The 20,819-nt window shown below is 43.9% G+C and overlaps 1 protein-coding gene across 3 annotated transcripts in view; it reads left to right on the top strand.

Annotated features, from left to right (window-relative positions):
* Positions 1-20,787, top strand: part of E2F3 (E2F transcription factor 3) — a 95,557-nt gene extending 74,770 nt beyond the window's left edge. For 2 of the 3 annotated variants that reach the window (XM_037744116.1, XM_017544088.2), the window contains exons 2-7: positions 6,057-6,168; positions 7,692-7,893; positions 9,456-9,614; positions 13,603-13,717; positions 15,003-15,138; positions 17,227-20,787. In XM_037744116.1, the coding sequence (XP_037600044.1) occupies positions 6,057-6,168; positions 7,692-7,893; positions 9,456-9,614; positions 13,603-13,717; positions 15,003-15,138; positions 17,227-17,489 (987 nt within the window). In that variant the 3' untranslated portion in view covers positions 17,490-20,787. Of the gene's footprint in view, positions 1-6,056; positions 6,169-7,673; positions 7,894-9,455; positions 9,615-13,602; positions 13,718-15,002; positions 15,139-17,226 lie in introns of all 3 variants that reach the window. The other variant, XM_037744115.1, reaches the window with a different exon arrangement.
* The last annotated feature ends 32 nt before the right edge of the window (positions 20,788-20,819 follow it).

Here is a 20,819-nt window from a genome sequence, read left to right as displayed (position 1 = left end):
GAAAACAGTTGACGTGGTGCATAGTATATTATTATAAACGCTTAAGCGTTTGTTGTATAATAATCAATACTAAAGGTCTATATCAGTGGTATTGATAATAATGTAACTCCGCTGCCTTCTATCAAAAAGGGAGACTTGTGGGCTCACACAAATGGAAGTCTGTGGCGTGTCTGCCTTTGCGTATGGCTGAATCGGGCACCTCCCTTGAAGTCATTGGGACTCAGCCTCTCTCCAGCTCTTTCTTTTGTGTTGGCCCAGTTCCCAAGTAGCTCCAGGCTCGCACCCTGCTGGCCTGATAATGCCCAGTGAAAAGAACCCAGTACTTTCCCAGTGGTTCCCAAGAAAAATTGCAGGATTGACTGACTCATCCTGCATTGGTCATGGGCTCATCCTTACCCCAGACACGTGAGCCTTGGGATTGAGGCCAGGATTCAGCACTCACCTCTACAACGTCGATGGGAAGAGTCTTCCTAAAATGTTGAGCAATCTCAAGTCTTTTGTTTTCATGCTTGGAGACTAACAGAAACTAAGAACCTCAGTAGTGCTCCTTCCCCAGTGGAAAAAAATAGGGGCAACAGATATCAGGCAGGCAGACGATGGATGTTCCCCACTGGCTCCAATGGTTATTCTTTTGAGGTTTTGTTTGTTCTTGTTTTGAGAGACAGAGACGGGAGTCTTGCTCTGCTGCCCAGATTGGTCTCAAACTCCTGGGCTCAAGTGATCCTCTTGCCTCAGTCTCCCAAGTACCTGGGACTACAGGTGCATTACCATTGCACCCAGCTCTAACATTTTCCTACGTAGATTTTCAGAAATGCTTACCAGTACCCCTTTTTGATTGCAGAGGCGTGTTATTGTCCATGAGGCTGAGGTTTTAACATTAGCACCTACCTTGTTTATAGTACAAATTACCCTGGAAAGTTCTGTCAGAAGGTGCCACATGGAGTTCCACACAGAATCTCACATAGCCAGGCTTTACCACTGCTTGGGACCCAATGGCCCGTCCTTCTGTTGAGTGCTGGATAAATTGGTTGTTTTACTGATAGAGGGCATGCAATGTAAACATGTGTGCATAAACAATGAATACCTCTCCGGTCAGCACAGTGCTCACACCGTGAGCTAACAGAAATTGAGATGATCAAGAGAAGAGGTTTCCCTCTACCCTGATGCTCAACCCAGGGCAGGGTGGTGTAGACAGAGGTCACCCGTGCTATTTAAATCCTGCCATATGGTTTATTGTTTTACCAAGCATGTACACTTGATTTTTCTAGGTTAAGCATGAAAATAATGCTGCTCCATCCAATATGGAAATTCTTAGCCCTTTTCAAGAGAGTCTAATTATTGCACCCATGTTCAGATCTGAGGCCAAACTGGTAATATGTGGTCTCCACAAATCCGGTTCTCCCCTTGCTGTTAACTAAACAGGGGAGGAAAAATAACAGGATAACCCAGCAGGAACCTCCGTTTGGGAAAGAAGAAACGACATAAAGTAGTCTCCTCCTTCTTGTCGTGTCCTCAACAGGGATGGCAGCTCATAGAGCCGATAAGCCCACCCCGAGTCCACCTCCCGGGAGGAATTCTGGGGCTGCCCCTCATTCACACCTCACTCACTTCTGGTGTGGCTTTCTGACCTAGTGATTGATTTCCTTAGAGGTTCAATATCATGGGCCTTCACTTTCTAGACTTAGTGATTCTCTGGCAGGAAAAGTTCCTTTAAATTTTAGTAGCTTGTCCATCTGGCATTTAGGTTTCGTCAATTTATGATTTGGTGCTTAGTAACCAGAGTCCTACATGAAAACTGGTCCTGGTCTTTTGGATTTAGGTCTCAGTCACTTAGCAGCAGACCTCTGGAAATTTCCCTAACCTACAGTTCTATGCTTCCATAGATTCTTTGCCTCATGGCAATCTGCAAGGGTAGCCTGGGAGGGAGAGGCAAAACTAATAGCCCCCAGCCTGCTGGCCAGTGGGTGGTTCTTTACTGTGGAGGCACAGGGCCCTACGAGCTCTGGGTCCCAGACTCGTTTCCAACTTGGCCTTCCTTCTGTTGATTTTATTTTTATTTTTTGAGACAGTCTTGCTCAGTCACCTAGGCTAGATCGCAGTGGTACCAGCCTCCACCTCCTGGGTTCAAGCAGTTCTCGTGCCTCAGCCTCCTGAGTAGCTGGGACTACAGGTGCGTGCCACCACACCGGGCTCACGTTTGTGTTTTTAGTAGAGTCAGGGTTTCACCAGGCTGGTCTCAAACTCCTGGCCTCAGGTGATCTGCCCACCTCGGCCTCAAAGTGCTGGGATTACAGGCGTGAGCTACGACACCCAGCCCAACTGTTGACTTTAATTTGGGCAGAGAATACAGCCCTGTGTCTTCTTAGACGGCTTTCTGCAGAGAAGGCCTCCATAGCAAAGCTGTTTTCTTTGAGGCAGGCCAGCCTCAGATGAAGTTTCTCTCTATCTGCAGTGTCATCCTGGCAGGCACAAGAAGTGACCAGCACGCTCTGCCACTCTAACAAGGCCTGAATTACCATATGATGGCACCATAGCCATCTTGACTCAGCCAATTCCGCAGGCTGTCACTGACAAACAGCGCACTTCCAGGTTCCCGACTCACAGCGCTTTCAGCAGAAAGGAGAGTTCTTTGGCTAATGTCACCGGAAAGTCTAGGAAAGACCAGCTGCTGCCCAGAGTCTTGAGTGGCGGTCTCAGACCCCTCTCTCTCCTTCTCTCCACTCTGCTTTCCCCTAGGGAGGCCCCATTCTCAGGCAGCTTTAGGCTCCTCACTTACCAACCCTACTGGAAAGACATACCCGCTTCTTGCCAGGTAGTTCCGGAAACATTCCTGGGATTAGCCTTTGCTCCCCCAGCCTTGGTCATGGGCCATTCAGCCTGTTCGCGGAGGGGTGGGGAGGACAGGGTGGGACGCAATGATTAGCCAGGCCGGGATCACCTGTGTGCACAGATGCACCTGGACCCCGGAAGGGATGGCTCCCCAAGGAACATACAGGGAGCTTCTGCCTGATAAAGAGGGAATGTTTGCTGGCAGGCCCACACACGGACTTGACGGAACGGCTGGAACAGAAGCTGAAGTCCAGCAAGCAAATTGTCCTTCCGGGGCCATCAGAGTAATGTTTTTAATTCAGCACTGCAGTAGAAAGATAACGTGTGCCACTGAGGCAAGCCACATTGTAAATACACACACACACACACACACACACACACAGATGGAATAACTCTAATGCTACCCTTGACCCATTAACAATACTGGGGTTAGAGGTGCCCTGACACAGTAAAAAATGTAGATATGTCTTTTGACTCCCCCAAACTTAACTAATAGCCACTGTTTGGGGTTTTCATTATTATTATTTTAGTGACGGGGGCCTTGCTACATTGCTCAGGCTGATCTTGAACGCTTGGCCTCCAGCCACCCTCCCAAGTAGTTGGGATTATAGGTGTGAGCCCCGCACCCAGCCCCAATAGCCTACTGTTGACTGGAAGCCTTACCAGTAACGTAAACAGTCAATTAACACATTCTGTATGTTACATGTATTATATACTGTATTTTTACAATTAAGTTAAAGAGAAAATGTGATTAAAGAAGGTTTGGTGTGAATGAAAGTGGAATCCATAGGATGGATCTCCTTCATCAGCCAAGCAGGACTAGAGGTGAGGGTGTGTGAAGCAGTCCATGCTGGCCAGAGTGGGGTTTGCCTGAGTGTCTTACTCTTTTCCCCTAAGATCTAAAGCTGGGTTTCTCCAACTTTAAGATGTATTGGAATCACCTGGAAGGCATGTTAGATTGCTCAGCCGCCCCATTCCCAGAGTTTCTGATCCAATGCATCTTAGGTATGCTCTAGCATTTCCATTCCCCAGCAGCTGACCTTGGTCCAGGGTTCAACGTATAGAAGGCGAATGGGCATATAGAGCAGCTGGATGAAAAAAAAAAAAAGGCGTAAGGAAGGGAAAATAGATTTACTATTCATTACTGGAACTGGATCGTCATAAAATTCATCCTCGTCATCTTCACATTCAGGAAGCTGTGGTGAAAGAAAAAGAGGAGGGGTTGGTCTTACAGTCTCAGAGATGGCAGAGGAGGAAGGAAACCTGCATATAAGTGGACACACTCATGGCTGGGTGCAGTGGCTCACACCTGTCATCCCAGCACTTGGAAGGATGAGGCGGGAGGACTGTCCGAACCCAAGAGTTCAACGCCGGCCTAGGCAACATAGGAATGCTCTGTCTCCACCAAAAAAATTTTAAAATTAGCCAGACGTCGTGGTGTGCACCTGTGGTCCCATCTACTCAGGAGGCTGAGATGGGAGGATTCCTTGTGCCTGCGAAGTGCAGTGAGCTGAGATCACACCACGGCACTCCAGCCTGGGCAACAGAGCAAGACCCTGTCTCTAAAAAAATAAAATAAGTGGACATATACAGTCCAAACCCATGTTGTTCAAGGGTCAGTTGTATTTTATTTACTTCATTTAACATGTGATCACTATCGAGATTGTTGAGATATTTCACCCTGTTTTGTACAAAGTCTTCAAAATTCAGTGTGTATTTTACACTTACAGCACGTGTCAGTTTGGATGAGCTAGCAACCAGTGGCTATCTTTGTAGACGGTGCAGGATTAGCTGGTAACTTTCCACAGAGGAGCTGGATATGTCTTCCACTGATAAATTATTACTTACGTTTTCACATCCTGGGGAGTTGTTTTGAAATTGCAAATCTTCTCATTAGAAGAATCTGCCTCAGACAGGGCGCAGTGGCTCACACCTGTAATCCCAGCACTTCTGGAGGCCAAGGCTGGCGGATCACGAGGCAAGAGATGGAGACCATCCTGTCCAACGTGGCCTCTACTAAACCCCGTCTCTACTAAAAATACAAAAATTAGCTGGGTGTGGTGGCGTGTGCCTGTAGTTCCAGCTACTCTGGAGGCTGAGGCAGGAGAATCACTTGAACTCGGGAGGTGGAGGTTGCAGTGAGCTGAAATTGCACCACTGCGCTCCAGCTTGGGTGACAAAGAGTGAAACTCCATCTCAAAAAAAAAGAAAAGGAGAATTTGCGTGAAAATGAGCCTAAATACAAATTTTTGTGCTGAGTATCTGATTGGTGCCATTGAGTCCCTGAAACACCTGTCATATGCATACAATTAGTACTTAACAACTGCTTAATCATCTGTCTTCTCTCTTGGACTCAAGCCCCTAATCTCTCTTGCTTACCTCTGTTCCCTAAGCCCAACGCCTGGTACCTAGAAGACCCTCTGTGGATATTTTATAATTGAATTGTAGTTAAATTAAAAAGTTAGGTAAGGGCTTCTCATTTGCCAGCCTTGGTGACAAAATGGAGAAAGTAATACTGGTTGAAGCCCAAGACTGCATGTTTGCAGTATTTGTTTCTCTGATGAAGGACCGTTTGTAGTCTGTGACTAGTTGTGTTACTATTCAATTACTCTTTCTCTCATTGAATATACAGCATATAGAGAGAGCGATTGAAAATCTACAGAAACCCAGGCTCTGTGCCAAGCATTGGGTATACAAAGATCAATGGGAAACAGTCCCTGCCTTAAAGGAAATGAGAAACAGATAAGTCTTAGAGTAATACCTAATAAGTGTCATGATACAAATAAACACCGAGTGTTTGGGAGCATAAGGAAGGGGGTCCAGCCCAGGTCGGAGAACAGGAGATGGGCAGGAGAGAGTCACGGTGGAAAGTCAATTTCAAAGTCCCATGGCGCCTGAGATATTCTTAGCATCCAGCCCCATGCCAGGCACATGATGTGTTGAATCAATGAACAAAGTGACTCCTGAACCTAATGCTAGAGGATCGCCGGTTTTGTCCATCTGGGTGTGGACGGACGATCATGGCAGGTGAAGCGAGTGTGTGTGACAGCCTGGCCTCCAATGCTAGAATCCTGGCTCTAGGGAATGACAAGATGCTGAGTGGGGTGGAGCAGAGGGGTGAGAGCTGGCACGAGCCCGCAGCATTTGGCAGGCCAGCCCACAAACTGCCTCCCTTCTTGTTCTTGTCCATATGACCGGTGATGAGAGATCGCACTTTCTTATTACAGGCAAAGCGAAGGCTGGAGCTAGGAGAAAGCGGTCATCAGTACCTCTCAGATGGTTTAAAAACCCCCAAGGGCAAAGGAAGAGCTGCACTACGAAGTCCAGATAGTCCAAAAAGTAAGGATCCTTTCATCTCTTTCCTTATTCTCCTTGGTGTGGAATTTCCAACTTTCAAAGCTTATGGCCGGAAGGATGCCAAGGTGTGAATAATTCTGGCATGTTTTGTTCCTTTTCATTTCTTTCTGTGCTTATCCAAAAAAATAAATACAGTGTCAGCAGACAACCAGCGAAAGGCTACAGAGTCACGCTGGTACCATAAGGGAGGGCTTTGTTAAACTGTATGCACTTTCATTTTTCAGTTCGGAATACGAGCTTTTGGCCTCATTTTGTATCAAATTTAATTTTAACTTCCCTTAATGGACATTGCTTCAGAGTCTGAGGCAAGCTGGATGTCCATGAACTATGCTAGAGTCACTAGTGTCTGTGCCGACCTCAATCTCCAGCTCAGCATATGGAAGTGAAAGAATTGATTGAGCCCAATAAATTGCAGGCTGGTTTTCTTTCTATCGAATGCTATTACCATTTCTTGTGGGAGAGAGAAACGTAGGTTAGAAGTAGCCAAATGGTCCTTTATGTGTGTGTTTGCATTTAACATAAGGACTGAATTAGATTTTGTTCTAGCTTCTCCTGTAGTTCATGCATTAGGCAATCCACAAATTATCCGTGATGCTAAATTAAAACCTTAACCTGTGGCACCTATGGGGGAACAAGTACAATTTTAAATAAGGAAATTTCCTTTAAGAGAGATGGGGAGATTTGGCAGAAGGCTTTTCTAGGTAATTATTTCTCAAACGAAGCATTATTTGAAAAATTGGGCTGGGCATGGTGGCTCACGCCTGTAATCCCAGCACTTCGGGAGGCTGAGTCGGGCAGATCACGAGGTCAGGAGTTCAAGACCAGCCTGGCCAACATGGTGAAACCCCGTCTCTACTAAAAAATACAAAATAATAATAATAATAATAATAATAATAATAATAATAAATTAGCTGGGCATGGTGGTGTGTGTTTGTAATCCCAGCTACTCAGAAGGCTGAGGCAGGAGAATGCCTTGAACCTGGGAGGTGGAGTTTGCAGTGAGCCAGGATTGCGCCACTGCACTCCAGCCTGGGCAACAGAGTGAGACTTCGTCTCCAAAAAAAAAAGAAAAGGAAAGAAAAATTGGTGAACAGGTGATACGCGGCCTCGCACCATCACGGTAGGCCCCATGTGTCCTGGTCCCCTGAGACCACAGCACTTTCATTCATTTGACAGATATTTTTTAGAACCCACTATGTGTAAGTTCTTCGTTAGAGCCAGGGAATAGTGTAAGCCAAGGGAGAAACTCTTGAGACCTTCAAGGTAAAATGCTTTCATGAAATCCTGGAATTTTTCCTGTCTCCTACTTTTCTAATAAAGAACTTTCATAGCTTTCTATGACTTGCCAACACCAGCAGCGACAGCCGTGCTTCAGGTACTAATACTTCGGCTGCAGTGGGAAAGAGAGCTTGCTTGACTGCAAAGACACCCTTCATCTCTTTACCTTTCCCCCATCCCCTCCCGCTCGGTTTTTGTTTTTCTTTAAGCTCCAAAATCTCCCTCAGAAAAAACGCGGTATGATACGTCCCTTGGTCTGCTCACCAAGAAGTTCATTCAGCTCCTCAGCCAGTCGCCCGATGGGGTCTTGGATTTGAACAAGGCAGCAGAAGTGTTAAAAGTGCAAAAGAGAAGGATTTATGATATCACCAACGTTCTGGAAGGCATCCACCTCATTAAGAAGAAGTCTAAAAACAACGTCCAATGGATGTGAGTAGGAGTCGTCCCCGTGCCCCCGGCTCTGAGGGGGTCATTTCAGACTGCCTCGTTTCTGAGTTCCCGTCTTCACATACGTGCCCACACATTCTTTCTTTTCTCTCCAGCTGTTTTCTTCTCTCTTCCCTGCTCAGCTTCTAAGCCAGAAGTTCGAAGTCTCCTTACACAGAGACTTGGTTTAGATACTGTCAGAGATAGAAGGATTTATATTTGATAACCATCAAGCAAGGGGAGCCTGGAAGGGTCCCTGCAGTTGGAACCTGGAATGCTGTTCACCTGTTACGTTGATGTGTGTGCGCCCACATGTGTATCTCACAGACGGGTACACGTCTTCAGCCTGCTTCTAATAAGAATCTGAGGGCTGGGCGCGGTGGCTCACGCCTGTAATCCCAGCACTTTGGGAGGCCAAGGTGGGTGGATCACGAGGTCAGGGGATCGAGACCATCCTGTTGGTGAAACCCTGTGTCTACTAAAAATACAAAAACTAGGTGGGTGTGGTGGCGGGCACCTGTAATGCCAGCTACTTGGGAGGCTGAGGCAGGGGAATCGCTTGAACACTTGAGGCGAAGGTAGCAGTGAGCAGAGATTGCCGCTGCACTCCAGCCTGGCGACAGGGCAACACTCGGTCTCAAAAAAAAAAAAAAAAAAAAAAGAATCCGGAAATGATGGCTTATGGGTCATCTACGTGTATGTGTACAACTGCATAATCACAAGTATCTTTATCCATGGCTCTAATAGCACATTAACTCACTTTCTGTGTAAACTAAGGCAAGACTGAAACACCTCCATTTCATCTGTAGAGCAGGATGGTAGTGTGATACTTGTACGCCCACACGTATGATCACATATATGGTAATAAATTGTGAATTTTAGAGCATCTAAGTCGGCAGTAATTGTGAGCACAGCATTGAACTATTAAAGTATTTTGGAAGGAGTAATTCTGTTATAGGAGTGCTCTGAAAAAAAAAAAATTCAGATAGAAGATGCGCAGGTACCTTTTTTGCACTTTTCGGAACTTTGTGACGGTTTGGTAACCCATTTTGGCCTCTGGTTTACGGAAACATATTGGGTGCTGGTCTCAGTTCTTGCATACATCTGTTTCCTTTACTTCCCTTTTAGTTGTTGGTATAAGACCCTCAGTAATTACCTGGGTTTTTCATGCTTTTTTGGATTTTTTTTTTAATCACGCCGTCTTCCCTATCTTTATCTTTTTATCCCTTTTCCCTTTTCTTCCCCCTTCCACCTGGGAGCCATGGGGCAGGGAGGCAGCTGGTTGCCTTCTTTTGCCCTCTGAATTTGAACCTTCTGAAGACGGGCCTCCCCTGGAGGAAATAATCCTGAAAATAGCAGTGGTCTTTCACTCAATTTCTATGCTGTGAAAAGTGCAGGACTGTATTTACGAAAAAAAATATATACGTATACATGTTGTAAATTTAACACTTGGGTAGCAAGCAATGTCACCTCCTGTGTCAAGAGGAGACATTTACCCAAAGAACCATTTCTCCTTCCCCTTCCTCCCCTGAGTAGCCATGAACAGTCTGTGTTTGGGCTTCTAGGGGCTGCAGTCTGTCTGAGGATGGGGGCATGCTGGCCCAGTGTCAAGGCCTGTCAAAAGAAGTGACCGAGCTCAGTCAGGAAGAGAAGAAATTAGATGAACTGATCCAAAGCTGCACCCTGGACCTCAAACTGTTAACCGAGGATTCAGAGAATCAAAGATATCCTTTGTGCCACCGGTTCACTGGGGGTTAGTGCTTCCTAGACTATTTCCAGAGTTGACAATCTGACTTTTATGCACAAGGTAGATTGTTACTCCGATTCAGTCACGCGAATGAGTACACGTGTGCCTGCCTGTGTGTGTATGCACATGTGTGTGCAAACCAAGTTCGCTTTGCCTAAAAAGTCACTATGTATGGTAAGATCGTCACCAACTTGATCCCATTATGATCTATTTTGATACCAGGTGGGAACTGTTTTTTAAAGCGTTTTTTTCATGTGTGGTTGAGACATATGGGTACACTCATAGCGTAAGGCCACACTATTAAAAGATGCATAAGGTGTCGGTATTAATATTAATGACAACACTAAGCAGATTCATCTTTGGCTTCCCAGATTTTTGGTGGGTGTTAGCTGTCACTGTTGGGGTTCTCACATTCTATTTTCTTTTAACCAGATATTGTAGCAATTGAAATTGATTGAATCTATCTGATTGGGCTACAGTTAAAGGGTTTGAAAGAGTGGAGGAAAATTATACTATAACTCTGAAAGTGTATTCTGCTGATTCCCTGTAGAAAAAATTGATTTCAGAAGCACCCCCCAAGACCTGAGAAACTCCTTTCAATTCATCTGTTCCACTACAAACATTAGTCCTTTGAAATAAAATACACAAGGTCAGTTCTTGTTCTCAGCTTCCTGACAATCTATTGATGATCTCAGGAAAATTTGCTCATTATCATCTGACTACAGACAAAACGAGGGAGAGATTGCCTCATTATGTCAAACAAGAAGACTTGCCAGTATTCTCAGTTATTAGAAGAAGACAAAAAACAATACTGGAAGTTATCGTATCTCTAGTTTTAGTTCCAAAGTTCCCATGATTCCACATTTGCCATTATTTGACAAAAATTGTGTTCTGCCCAGATTCTTCTAGTGGCTCATCTTTAACAGGCTCCCCCTTGGAGGATATGGAGGTATTTATTTTCTTCCAATGTTGGCAGTTTTTCAAAGCTGCAATTGTTCATTTCCTGTTGACCAAAGAATTAACCTTGTCAGCCAATAATTCGTGAGATGGAAGAGAGGCGTAGTGATTTGGACCCCCAGGGGTGGGCAAAGTGGGTTTATAGGGGAAGAAGCCAACAGTTGGGCTGTTATATTCATTGTTTGGTTAGGAGCACCATTGTGGAAGAGATGGGTGGTTACACGTGATTGGCAGCCTTCCGGGACATGTGGCCTATGGCATTGTCACCTATATTAGCTTTCTCTGGGGCCTTTGTTGCAGAAAATGAAAGCTTCCTTGCAGGGACCTTAGAACCCAAGGAGTAAATTCAGGAGGGCGCCACAAAGGAAGCACTTTTAAGTTTGTAAGATTAGAAAATATATTTGCACAATGTATTTCATTTCACCATTCAGTTCCCACATTGGTACAGCTTGTTCACAAATGTGTTGAAATTTTCCTTCCTGCAGCATGTTGAGTAATTGTAGATGAGTTTTTCTTTTAAACTTGATCTTAGCCAAAAGGCCAAGAAGCGATGAGTTTTTATCTTACTAAGTTCTTGTCATACCGCTTTTTGACAGTGGGCTGTAGTGTAAGTACCTGGTTGTCAGTAAAATTTAGAACTGCCTGGCCCTCTATAAAGGCATCCACTGGCTTCTTTGATGGTATATGTAGTGACCTAAAACGCAGAAGCCTGCAAGAGCAGACACTATCAGCTCAAAACTGAATTAGCCATCATCCCAACGATAAGATTTGAAGGAGATAGTCTGATAGATGTTCTACATGTGTATGCAGCTTTTGTGCAAATGTGCTTTTTTCCTAGAGGAGTAGTTTCCTAGCTGCCTTCAGTTTCTAATAAGAAGCTACTATAGCCAGGCATGGTGGCTCACACCTGTGATCCCAGAACTTTGGGAGGCTGAGGCGGACGGATCACTCAAGGTCAGGAGTTCAAGACCAGCTTGGCCAACATGGTGAAACCCCATCTCAACTAAAAATACAGAAAATTAGCCGGGCATGGTGGCAGGCGCCTGTAATCCCAGCTTCTCGGGAGGCTAAGGCACGTAATTCATTTGAACCTGGGAGACGGAGGTGGCAGTGAGCTGAGATTGAGCCACTGCACTCCAGCCTGGGTGACAGAGTGGGACTCCATCTCAAAAAAAAAAAAAAAAAAGAAGCTACTATTATAAGGGACATAATTTCTTCTAGGCTCTCTAAGCCCCCCGTTTTTTTTTTAATATTAAGCATATTAGATCACAGACTCAGCTATTATATACACTCTACTACCTGCTGAAATGCCTTCATTGGCTTGTTACTTGCTGTTTTAGGAATTTTTTGTGGGTTCATGTAAAAAATAATAACTGGCTAAAGACATTGTCCATTAATTGCTTACTCCATATCCCTTATATAAGAAAGCCATGCAGACTTTTCTTTTTTAGTGCAAAGTGTCAAGCTCACTTGAATACTTTTGGCATATCATAAGTACCATGTTCTTTCATGATAGCCTTTAGGCTTGGCTGCCAGGACATTTTAAAGAATTGTTCAGTGCTTAGAGAAAAACTGCCAAGGCCAGGCACGCTGGCTCACACCTGTAATCCCAGCACTTGGGGAGGCTGGAGGCAGGGATCACTTGAGGCCAAGAGTTCAAGACCAGCCTGAGCAAAATGGTGAAACATCATCTCCTCTAAAATACAAAAAATTAGTCAGGCGTGGTGGTGCGCACCTCTAGTCCCAGCTGCTCAGGAGGCTGAGGCAGGAGAATCACTTGAGCACGGGAGGCAGAGGTTGCAGTGAGCTGAGATTGCGCCACTGCACTCCAGCTTGGGTGACAGAGCGAGACTCTGTCTCAAAAAGAAAAAAGAAATAATTACCAAGAGTACTGAGATAGTATTCTTTTCTCTTTTCCTAAATCAGTGTTTCTCAGAATCTGAGAATACTATCTCTTGGTAGTTATTTCCTGAATCAGTGTTTCACAGAGCACCTGGAAACTTCTTTCTTCCCCATGAACACTGAAATATTGATAGAGTTAACATAGTACCAAAGGATAATTTTTCTAACAGAAATAATGACGCTCTTTGCAAGCAATACAAAATCACAGGCAGGCCAGGTGCGCTTAAGAAAACAAGCTGTCTGCCTGAGCAGTATTCTCAGTCCTTCCACTAACATATCTGTTACTTATTTATTTGTTTGGTGGCTGCTAACACTTGCTTATAATAGAAGTAAGTGGAGTTTCAAAACAATTATGGCTAATAGAGATTAAGTTTTTTTTCCTGCAAATTGGAATCTGCCATCATTCAGTTTGAGTGACAGAACACTTGATTGTAGTTCACGGAATATCTGTGCTGCAAAGTACCGTGGCTTCAAGATAAAATTTCTCACCTAAGTGGTTTTTTATTTTCATATGATCATTTATTTTAACTATTCTGTTTCTGTGTTTAATATTTTAAATAACCACAGTCTTTTTAGAAATGGGTGGGATAGGTCGGGCACAGTGGCTCACACCTGTATTCTTAACACTTTGGGAGGCCGAGGCGGGCAGATCAGCTGAGGTCGAGAGTTCGAGACCAGCCTGACCAATATGGAGAAACCCCTGTCTCCACTGAAAATGCAAAATTAGCCGGGCATGATGGTGCATGCCTGTAATCCCAGCTACTCGGGAGACTGAGGCAGGAGAATCACTTGAACCGGCAAGGCCGAGGTTGCAGTGAGCCGAGATCACGCTACTGCACTCCAGCCTGGGCAACAAGAGCGAAATTCCATCTCAAAAAAAAAAAAGAAATGGGTGGGATAAAGCTATTCATTTCTTTAGCTGTTTAGAGTGTCAACCAGAAATGAAGTTTCATGGGAGGCCCTAAACATTTCCAGGTCCAGAAGGGAAGACATATGTATACTTTTAAGTCATAAAATACTTTAAATTTTTCCATGCATCTGTTTTGTCTTTTTCATCATACTTATATCTGAGGTCATTAGATGGAAGATTCCTTGACACTCCTTACGTTAGCTTATGTTACATATCAAGATATTCGAAAAATTAGTGGCCTTAAAGACCAAACTGTTATAGTTGTGAAAGCCCCTCCAGAAACAAGACTTGAAGTGCCTGACTCAATAGAGGTAAGGAGACAGCATCTTTGTTCATCTGCAAAGATCTTTTTGGAATGCCTAAAATTGACGACTCATTGACTCATAGTTAAAGTCTGTCCCCCTACCCCAAGAACTTGATGGTTCTTTCCAATTTATTTTGTTTAATCGTACATTTAAAAACATTTTAACGGTTTGATATTCATTGAGTATTCAGACAATCTAACTTTGACCTAGCGGGATGTTCAGTGCAAAGTGGAATATGACGCCCTGTCCCTCAGGTGGTTTTGATCAACTTGAACCACTTTGAAAAGTTTATATTGATCATCCCATATATGGTTCCCACCACGAACAGATATATAAAAGTTTTAAAGTCTCTCTCTAACTTATAACATTTTAAGGGATCAAACGGGGCTTTGGGTTAGTTGATAGACCACAATATTATAAGAAAGGAGGGGGCATATTTTTATGATTTTCAGATATACTTGGATAATAGAGGCCTAGACTACGACTATAACATAAAGAAATGTAGTAAAAAGAAAATGCATAGGAGATAAAAAGAGAATGAAAGTTACATGCTTCCATCTAGGGTAGACTTCTTGCCTTAAAAGATAATAATAGCTCTTTGACCTAGATGAAAAAGATTTTTAAATGTTAGTGTGCTGCATTCTCTTCATAGATGCAGTTCCTAGCACTTAAGAATACATCACTTGCTTATTACAGTTCAACATGAAGAAGTCCTACCATAAAGGAACAAAAACATGGAAATACTGGATTTGGAACATTTAAAAGACCTTTTAATAATTTACAGGAAAAGAATATATCCAAAGAACACAATTCACCTCACCGATTGTGCCATTTTCAGACTGACTCCCCGCTCCCCTGACCTCCCCCCCTCCAAAAAAGTTTTCTTTCTCTAGAGCAGGACTCAGCAAACTTTTTAATTAAAGTGCCAGGTAGATTGTAAATATTTTTTCCTTTGTGAGCCTTACAGTCTGCGTACTATTCAGCTGTGCACCTCTGCCATTGTAATGTGAAAACAGCCAGAGGCAATAATAAACAATGGGAATGGGTGTGACTCTCTTCCTATAAGACTTTATTTACAAACCCACTTGGTGAACTGGATTTGGCCCTTAGGCTGTGGTTTGCTGACCCCTGCACTAGAGGATGACAGTCTTTGATAGAGTTGGACTAGCAGAGAAGAAGCAAGTAAACAATGAACATTGTTCTTACTTTCCATTTTTAGATGGAAATTAGTATATAGGGCTTCTATTTCTAAAAGAACTTCGGATTCAAACGTCTCCCACTTCTGTTCTAGAGCCTACAAATACATTTGGCAAGTACCCAGGGGCCCATTGAGGTTTACTTATGTCCAGAAGAGACTGAAACACACAGTCCAATGAAAACAAGCAACCAAGACCACAATGGGAATATCCCTAAACCCACTTCCAAAGGTAAGAATTCCACTTTTGTCTTTTGGAAACTATGTTAAAAATGAAGGTGACTGGAACTATCTGTACTGGAACCACAAGCCTAGACAAGAAATAAAAACTTGTATTGTTATTAGGTAACACATTTTAAAAGACATTCGGACTGGTTTACAGAGTAAAATAATGATTTGGGGAAAATGGCTCCTTCACCCACTTAGGGAGTGGCTTTGGGCATTTGCTGTTGGCAGAGAACGTTTCCTTGCAGCATTTTTGAAAACCAGCTAAAGTGAGGAGCAAAGCTGTGAACTGTCTTGGTGGATCATCAGAGACACTTGACCACACACCTTTGGGTGACACTTGCATAGCTCATCAGAGAGGGAAACGATAAAGGCTTGAAGAGGCCGGGCGCGGTGGCTCAAGTCTGTAATCTCAGCACTTTCTGGAAAGCCAAGGCGGTTAGATCACGAGGTCAGGAATTCAAGACCAGCCTGGCCAAGATGGTGAAACCCCGTCTCTACTAAAAATACAAAAATTAGCCAGGCGTGGTAGTGGGCGCCTGTAATCCCAGCCACTCGGGAGGCTGAGGCAGGGAATTGCTTGAAACCAGGTGGCGGAGGTTGCAGTGACCCGAGATGGCACCACTGCACTCCAGCCTGGGCGACAGAGTGAGATGCCATCTTTAAAAAAAAAAAAAGTTTGAAGAGAAAAGTCTTTGTTGAAGAATTTTTGTCTTATTTTTCCCCCCAGTGAGATGGGGAAAGGATATGGGAGGAGAACACTAGGAAAATAAGTCTAAGTTCTCCTTCCCACTAAGTCTGATTTAATACTAAGCAAATTACAGCACCTGAAATGGTAAAACAAAAGGCCATCTATTTTCACCACAGAAATCCAAAGTGGATATGTCTTATTATGTGTACTTTTAGAGATGTTTTTAATAAGCTGGTTGTTCAGAAAAGACTGAGTTAAAATTGGTGAATTCTGCATTTAGTCCCAGCTACAGGGAGGCTGAGGCGGCAGGGTCGCTTGAGCCCAGGAATTCAAGGCTAGAGTGAGCTCTGCATGCCTGTGAATAGCCACTGCACACCAGCATAGACAATGTGGCAAGACCCCTTCTCTTAAAAAAAAAAAAAAAATTTTTTTTTCAGTTGGTGAGTTTCTACTGGGAAGCCAGCTTTTCAGTATGTATATGTTTTGTTTTGATTTTCTTAAAACAGTGATTAGGTAGCAGAGAGACATTTTTGAACTCGTTAGCCTGCGATCGTTGAAGCTATTTGCATTCTTGTTTATTGACAGTAGTTATTTGAAAGATGATTGAGTAGACTAGGGCCAAAGAAAGATGGCCGGGCATGGTGGCTCAGCACGTTGGAAGGCTGAGGAAGATAGATCACTTGAGCCCAGGTGCTCAAGACCAGGCTGGGCAACATGGCGAAACCCTGTCTCTACAAAGAAATACAAAGATTATCCAGGCGTGGTGGCTCACGCCTGTAATCTCAGCACTTGGGAGGCCTAGATGAGCAGATCACCTGAGATCAGGAGTTCGATACCAGCCTGGCCATCATGGTGAAACCGCCTGTCTACTAAAAATACAAAAATTAGCTGGGTATGCTTGCTGGTGCCTCTAATCCCAGCTACTTGGAAGGCTGAGACAAGAGAATCACTTGAACCTGGGAGGCAGATATTGCAGTGAGCTGAGACTGTGCCATTGCACTCTAGCCGGGGCAACAAGAATGAAACTCTGTCTCAAAAAAAATAAATAAATAAATAAAAAGATGAACCAGGGGTGGTGGCTCACACCTGTGGTCCCAGCTACTTGGGAGGCTGAGGTGGGAGGGTCCCTTGAGCCCAGGAGTTCAAGACTACAGTGAGTCATGATCACACCACTGCACTCCAGCCAACAGAACAAGACCCTGTCTCAAAAATAAAAGGCGGGGTGCTGACAGGAATTTTTTGTACTTGTTAGCATAAAAGGTGATCCGCATCACAAAGTCATCGCATCGTTGTTATTAGCAGAAAGTACATGCTTTTTTCTGACAGCAACATATACATTCTTCCAGAAAAATTCATTTGATTTTTCTAACTTATTTTTTGTTTCCACCAATGTTTTCCTTTCAGACTTGGCTTCAACCAACTCAGGACATAGCGACTGCTCAATTTCTATGGGAAACCTTTCTCCTCTGGCCTCCCCATCCAACCTCTTACAGCAGACTGAGGACCAAATTCCTTCCAGCCTAGAAGGGCCGTTTGTGAACTTACTGCCTCCCCTGCTGCAAGAGGACTATCTCCTGAGCCTCGGGGAGGAGGAAGGCATCAGCGATCTCTTTGAAGCTTATGATTTGGAAAAGCTCCCACTGGTGGAAGACTTCATGTGTAGCTGATTACACTTCGTGTGAACTCTCCTTACAAACCGGTATTTTTTTTATCATGGAACCAGAACATCTGTCATGCAGTGTTGTCCCTTCCTACCTTCTTCCTCCAAGAGAGTATCATGAAGTAAACTACAAACTTCAGAAGAAAGCTGACATTTTAGTGAATTTCTTTTTTTTAATTAATAAACAAAGTGTCTAAACGCACAGTCGCAGGCTCCCTTGGGAGAGCCTTGCTTTGCTCCAGGCTCCAAGATCTCCTGGCTAAGTCAGCAAGTGAGAAAATGTGCAATCAGGTGTCTCTCACCCCGACTTTTCCTTCCTCCTTCCTTCCCAGATTGGCTTGCTGTGCCTGACGGATGGGCTGTAGAATGGGGTCTGGCCACCTGGCCCACTGGGAAACAGCATTCTTCCTTAATAGCATTTCAAGCCGTGCCTTCTCTGCAGAATGCATGTCTTTGGGGTCTGCTAATATGGAATGGAACTGCAGCAAATGCAAACTTGAAGTCATGCAAAAGTATGAAATGGATTTCTTCAGCTCTTCTTAGGAATATTTAAATTACTGTCATAATTCAGTGTAAGCTATGGACTGTGTGTCCCAGTAGGAGGTCAAGAAAACCTCCACAGCCTTCTGGATGGAGAACCTGTTTTCAAATGTCCTTGTTGCAGATACAGAAGACTCGTAGAGTTCTGCCACTCTGAGCTGTTGTGGATTTTCCTGTCTCCATGAACCACTCCCGTCCCCCTGTCCCCAGTGTATTTGTGTTTCCAGTTGATTTGTAGCAATTGCCTACTTAGTTCTTTGTGGATCATTTTAGACTTCTTGTTCTTTTAGCTGCCATTTAAGCATTCCTGTGGCACCCATCACCCTTTCAATTTAATTGTTTACTCTGAAGCGGTTTTTGCAAATTCACATAACATAAGCAGAGGGAGAGAACCTCTACTGATCAGAGCATCTAAACCTGTGTGATCTAAGGTTTACCAGCCTCTGCAAGCAGCATTGTCCCATCGTGCTTCCGTTCCCAGGAGGGGGAGCTTGGAGCGAGTCAGTCCTGGGGCTTGCTGACATGGGTGTCCATTGGAAAGGAGAACCAAGTCAGATGACGTGACAGCCCCAAGGAGCAGCAGGCATGGGTCCCTCCATCCTTGGGTTTCCCGGGCCCCTGTGACCGGGGAAAGGGCTCTCTTACACCGCACTCAGGGAGACCACTTCTCAGGATGGGGTCAGATGGAGAGACCTCTAGGGAGAAAGACATCCCCGTTGTGTGAGTGGCATTTCCTTAAGCTGGCAGGAACAGGGAGCTCCCACTGTGTCGGGGGCTGGAATAGTTCTGGCCAGACCCCGTTTCCCTTCCTCTGTGAAGGAATAAGTTGGACCAAGGGAAGTCGGGAACGTAGAAAATGAAGCAAAAGAATGCCAGGGCATCTTCCGCTTTAGTCTTCAGGAATGGTGTCCCAAGTTGGAGGCTTTGTGTCAGCTGCAAATCCTACCAGTTACGTCCAAGAATGGCTTTCCCTTGGGCAGGTGGCAGTCCCATCTCCCCCTGGGAATATGGCGTGGTATCTCTGGTCCGTTCCTTGGATGCCGAGGACTGCGGGAATGAGGGAGTCAGATCAAGAACAAACCTCAAAATGAACAGTTAGACTGAAATGCTATGTGCCTGACCCAGTGGGAGGCACGTAGTAGGCACTCAACTCATATGTTTAATTGAATTGAAAATGTCCCTTAGGGAAAAAAAAAAAAAAAAAACCACAAACAAAAAACCACAAGAGCCCCAGCCAGTTTACTCCAGGTAGATTTCCACAATATGCAAAGTGGTGGTGGGGTCAAGACAGATGACACCAGCACTTTAAACTCTTTGTGTGGGTATGCGTGGGTGTATGTTTGGGAAGAAAAACAAAGGTGCAGACGATCTTCCTTTTTTCTTCTTCAGCCTCCATCCCTGGCCTCCTCCCCTCACACACACTGGACTTGGTACCGAACGTCAGTGTGGTCCGAGATGAAGCGTTGGGGTGGGGGAGGGAGAGGGAGCTTTGTGTTAAGTGCCTACTGGAAATGCACTGTGGGGTTTTTTCCTGTATGGGAAACCATTTATGCCAAGCTTTTCCCCATTTCCCATATTTATCTCATCTGGTTAGCTGCCTCTGCTTCCAGCTTTGTGTAATTCTCTTTGCCAGCTGCACAAAGCTGATTTTTTCCAAAGTCTAAAGACTGAGCTCACCTGGCTAGATTGTTGTGTGTTTCGTTGAAATTTTTCATAATGTCATGCCGTATTTATTGTTTTAAAAATGAAAGGAATACTAATAAGTCTTGAAAGTTCCTTCATGCATAGATTTTTTTTTTTTTCCAGTTACTGGGCTTAACTGGTGTACATTAATTAGATGTCCATACTGTATTCTGTTTTCATGAAGTCATTTTCTTTTTGACTTAGTATCTGGCACACAATGTGGGTTAGTACTATAGTATTTGTGTTACTTTAAGTACTAAGTATGCAGGTTTCCTGGTACTATTGAGTTGCTGCTATTAAAAGCTCACACACGAAATGGCTAAAAGTTACAAGTTGCGAATTATGACTGTGTGAGCCTTAGAAAATAAAATGTATAAAAGGCAACACATGAGCTGTCAAACAGTGTTAGGTATGTGTTTATATGTAGAGTTGTGCATAGCAATTGTTTTATTTAAGTTGGTTGTAGTCTACTCACGTGTTCATTATTTAGCAGTTTTGTACAGAAATAGCAATTAATTTGTAAACACTGCCAGAATACTTTCTAGCTGGTTTGTAATTTTTTTAAGAGTGTTGTTTCGTTTTTGTTTTTTTGTTCTTTGTTGTGGTTCTTGTTTTCATTTTTGTCGTACGTGTAGATCTGTAAATAAAATTGCAGTATTTAAAGCTTAAGCTTTCAGGAAAAAGAAAATAGGAATTCAGTGTGTGCATGACAACTCGTGTGTATGAGGAGGAGGGATTTGAAGGAAGATGGCTTGCAGAGTAAGTCGCGTAGCAGTTGTCAGGGTGTGGGAATTTCTTTTCCTACGGGGTACGTGATTTTGTAAAAAGGAAGTATTTCTCCCAAAACTGGGAGTAGGCAAACTACTAATCAGTTTAGCTTTGTGTTGTATGCTAGTTTAAAAAAGAAAATATGTAATATAATGTAAAAAACAACAACAAAAAAAGCTTTTATGATGGATTTTGTAAATAGATTTGTTACAGGGTGACCTGTTCTCTAGCTGTGATCTTACCACTTCAAATGGGTGTAATTTGAATAAATTTTGTATGGTAAAGGATCAATAAAATGATTTTTTTTAAGAGTTCAGGCTTGTGGATGGATTTTCCTTAATATTAT

The sequence above is a fragment of the Cebus imitator genome, unplaced genomic scaffold (assembly GCF_001604975.1).
Source record: "Cebus imitator isolate Cc_AM_T3 unplaced genomic scaffold, Cebus_imitator-1.0 Scaffold165, whole genome shotgun sequence".
Classification (NCBI taxonomy): domain Eukaryota; kingdom Metazoa; phylum Chordata; class Mammalia; order Primates; family Cebidae; genus Cebus; species Cebus imitator.
The sequence above is the reverse complement of the archived record's forward strand: the minus strand, read 5'-3'. Positions and strand labels throughout refer to the sequence as shown.